This window comes from Benincasa hispida, chromosome 1 (assembly GCF_009727055.1).
Source record: "Benincasa hispida cultivar B227 chromosome 1, ASM972705v1, whole genome shotgun sequence".
Classification (NCBI taxonomy): domain Eukaryota; kingdom Viridiplantae; phylum Streptophyta; class Magnoliopsida; order Cucurbitales; family Cucurbitaceae; genus Benincasa; species Benincasa hispida.
This window is the reverse complement of record NC_052349.1, coordinates 63223388-63226739: the sequence shown is the minus strand read 5'-3', so window position 1 is coordinate 63226739 and position 3352 is coordinate 63223388. Positions and strand designations below refer to the sequence as shown.

Genomic DNA, 3352 nt, shown 5'->3' with positions numbered 1-3352 from the left:
AAAATTATATCATTCTAAACCCTACTAAATATATGGTTTTTTTTTTTATTTACTTTCCACCCCTACCCCTTATTATTGTACTTTTAAAAGATTATTTATATGTCTTATCATTAATTTTTATCATTTTTTTTTTACAATTATCATATAAAATAGCTCAAATGATTAATTTATATACTATCGATTATACCATCGACTAAGAAATTCAAATCTTCTACCGGTTTAGTTTATTGAATTAGAAATATATAGAGAGAAAAATATAAATAAATTTATTTACAAATATAACAAAATGTCACAGTCCATGAATGATAGACATCTATCGATTAATGATATTGTGTTATATTAAAAATATTTACGTATCATTTAAAATAATAACCCTATAATTAACATGCAAATTGAATAGAGAAATGTTGAAAATTTATTATCAAATTTAAAATATAACCAACTATTCACCATTAATCACTCCCAACTTTCATCATCAATACCTTACAAAAATTAAGAAAAACTTCTTAAAAGAAGTCCCAAAAAAAACAATCAACAAGCAATTGAAGCATATCTTTGAGCATCAAAGAAATCTTTACATATTAAAAAAAAAAAGAAGAAGAAGAAGAAGAAGAAAAAAGAAAAAAAGACCATAAAGTAACCCCAAAAGTATTTTTTTAAAATTTAATTTACTGCAACAATTCCGATATCCATTCAACATGCGGCAAGTCCAATTCCGATACCTCCAACCCAAAACTCCGTTGTTTTTCCCGTCCACCGCTGGTTCCCCTCACCGGAATTTCCGAAGCGCCGTCAAATTTTTCCTCTGACGGACTTTCAACGTCAGCCACCGCCACACGCTGCCGGTGAGCATTAAAATTAAACTTCTGTTTGGTCTCTGGCCGGAGCTCCTTCGGCGAGTGAGCAAAAAAACAAACTTTGCGTTGACAAAACCGGCCCGCATTACAGGCCCGGGTCCGGTACCGGGCTGGGTGAAGCCAGTACTCAAAAACCCCATGAGCAAATTCACAAAAATCGCCCTTCGGGCAGCTGCCCGACCGAAAAGCTGGGCAGGCCACAGCAGTGTAATTGAACCGCCGTGGGTCACGGCGTTGAGCCTTCTCGCCGCGGTGGGCGTACGGACATTCCGTCCAATCGTGGCTGCGGTTTCTTGGACACCGTTGGATCTTGTAAGCGTACATTCGAAACTCGTCGGAGCTGAACATCGCCGTGTCGTCGATTTCCGGCACAGACACGGCGGAGAATTCGTGACCGTACACGTCATTAATGCCAAAAACAAACCCTTGAAACATTTTTTTTATTCTTCTTTTTTTGGAAATATAAATATAACAGCTTTGTTTTTTTTCCAATCAAGACATATATATATATATTAATTCACCTGCAAGAAGAACAAATCACAAATGTGTTAATTAATTTAAAAAATTCAACTTTAGGAAAAGAATTTAAGGGAATTAATTAAAAACAAAAAATTGAGAAATGGGGTTTTTAAGAAAATAGTCTTGGGAAAATGTGCTATTTAATGACATGGTACCTGAGAGAAATTATGGTTTGAATAAGAGGAGAGAGAGAGAAACACCATTGTTGGGAAAAGGAGAGAGCTTGAGAGAAAGGCTCTGGTTTCAAGGGGAATAAACAAAGCACAGAGGAAAAGGTTGAATTAGAGTGGTTTCATTTATAGAACAAAACAGAAGAGGGGTTTAACATGCTTTGTTTTTCTTGTTTTCTTGTTTTCTTTTGGATAAAATGACAAAAAAGAAGTTTTACTTTTTTTTTTTTCTTTTTTAATTCTGTGTCTAATAAATTTTTCTTCATTAAATAATTAATTCATATACGATTTTAATTTTTTAATTTTGTGTTTATCGCATTTTTAAATTTAAAAATATTTATAAACATGTCTTTAAAATGTTTAATTTTGGATCTAGACATATTTTATATTGTCAAGAATTAACATATCTATTAAACATAAAATTAATTTTATTCAACACAATCAAACTCTAAATTATCAATTCGTTGTATTTAGATTTGTAAATATATGTGTTAATAAATGTATTTTTAAATATGTTCAATATAAATCTTAAAGTTAATGGAGGCTTTGGGTATGTACATAGTCTTTATTAACATTTTCTCAATAAAATTTTGAACATATTTAACATGATATCTTTTGTGGCATGAAAATAACTCAAAATATAAAGACTAAAATAGAATTTTAATCTCTAAAACTCACAAATCTATTTAATTTAGAGAGTCAAATGTAATTTAATATTTTTTCTTTCTTTTTTATGTGTTGGGTTTAAAACGTAAGTAGAGTGGTGAGTTAATTTGGAACCTTGGGTTGCTGTTCGATGTGTTCCAACGGTAACGGCTGTGTAGTGAAGTGAGGATAAGAAAGAGAAATTAGAAAAGAGAATTGATTTGATTTGATGCATGGAAGCGATTGGAGAAGCTGAGACACTTGCCTTATTGTCAAGCCAGTTGTTGCCTTTGCAACACAATTTTCTAGCCATGTGTTTCTCTTAAATCTACTCTTCTTTCATCTTTAACTTCAGATCGGTCGATAATTATTTGGATCTTATTTGATAATTAATCAATTAAATTTTGGTTGATAATTATTTTATTTTTTATTTTAAAAAGTGTGCTTATTTTCTTATGATTTTCTTTTATTTTTATTATTTCTTTGCCTTTAATTTTTAGAACACTCCTAAAATTTGTAAACGACAAACCATAGAAATTAATAGATGATGGAAGTGGTATCTATAGGTCAATTTTAAACAATACAAATGGTTACCAAATTATGAGGTCTTAGTTTCTAGTTTTTTATTTTTTATAATTAAGTATATAAACATCACTTTCATCTATTGTTTTATATGTTTTGTTGTCTAGATTTTTGTAATGTTCTCAAAATTAAAGCCAAAATTTGAAAACTAAAAAAAGTAATTTTCAAAAACTTGTTTTTGTTTTTTAAAAATGGGTTGGAATTCAAATATTATATAGGAAATATGAAAATCACGCATAAGAATTATGAGAAAACAAGCCTATTTTTTAAAGACCAAAAACAAAAGATAAAATGATTACCAAACAGTGTTTTGATTTTCTTTAAAAAAAAATTAAACTTATAAACTCCATCTTCAACTATCTTTAGAAAAAAATCAAAAAACCTATCTTCAACTTTGAGATTTCTTTGTTTTTGTTATCTGCTTTAATTTTTAACCATGTTTTCGAAATTTATATCAAATTTTTAAAACTACATACATCAATTTTTAAAACTACAAAAAATAGTTTTTAAACTTCTAGAATTTGAAATTTAATTAAGAAATTAAATATCACCATTAGATAAAAATGAATATCAAGGTAA

The 3352-nt window shown here is 29.3% G+C and overlaps 1 protein-coding gene across 1 annotated transcript; it reads right to left on the bottom strand.

Moving 5' to 3' along the window:
* Positions 1-647: 647 nt before the first annotated feature.
* LOC120070284 (zinc finger CCCH domain-containing protein 54) lies at positions 648-1337 on the bottom strand. Its single transcript, XM_039022203.1, has one exon. The coding sequence runs from the start codon at positions 1290-1292 to the stop codon at positions 669-671; it is 624 nt and encodes a 207-aa protein (XP_038878131.1). The 5' UTR covers positions 1293-1337; the 3' UTR covers positions 648-668.
* Between the last annotated feature and the right edge of the window lie 2015 nt (positions 1338-3352).

What these genes read in the sequence shown, in the direction of transcription:
- LOC120070284 (XM_039022203.1), bottom strand. Translation starts at nt 1,292, where the DNA reads ATGTTTCAAGGGTTTGTTTTTGGCATTAATGACGTGTACGGTCACGAA.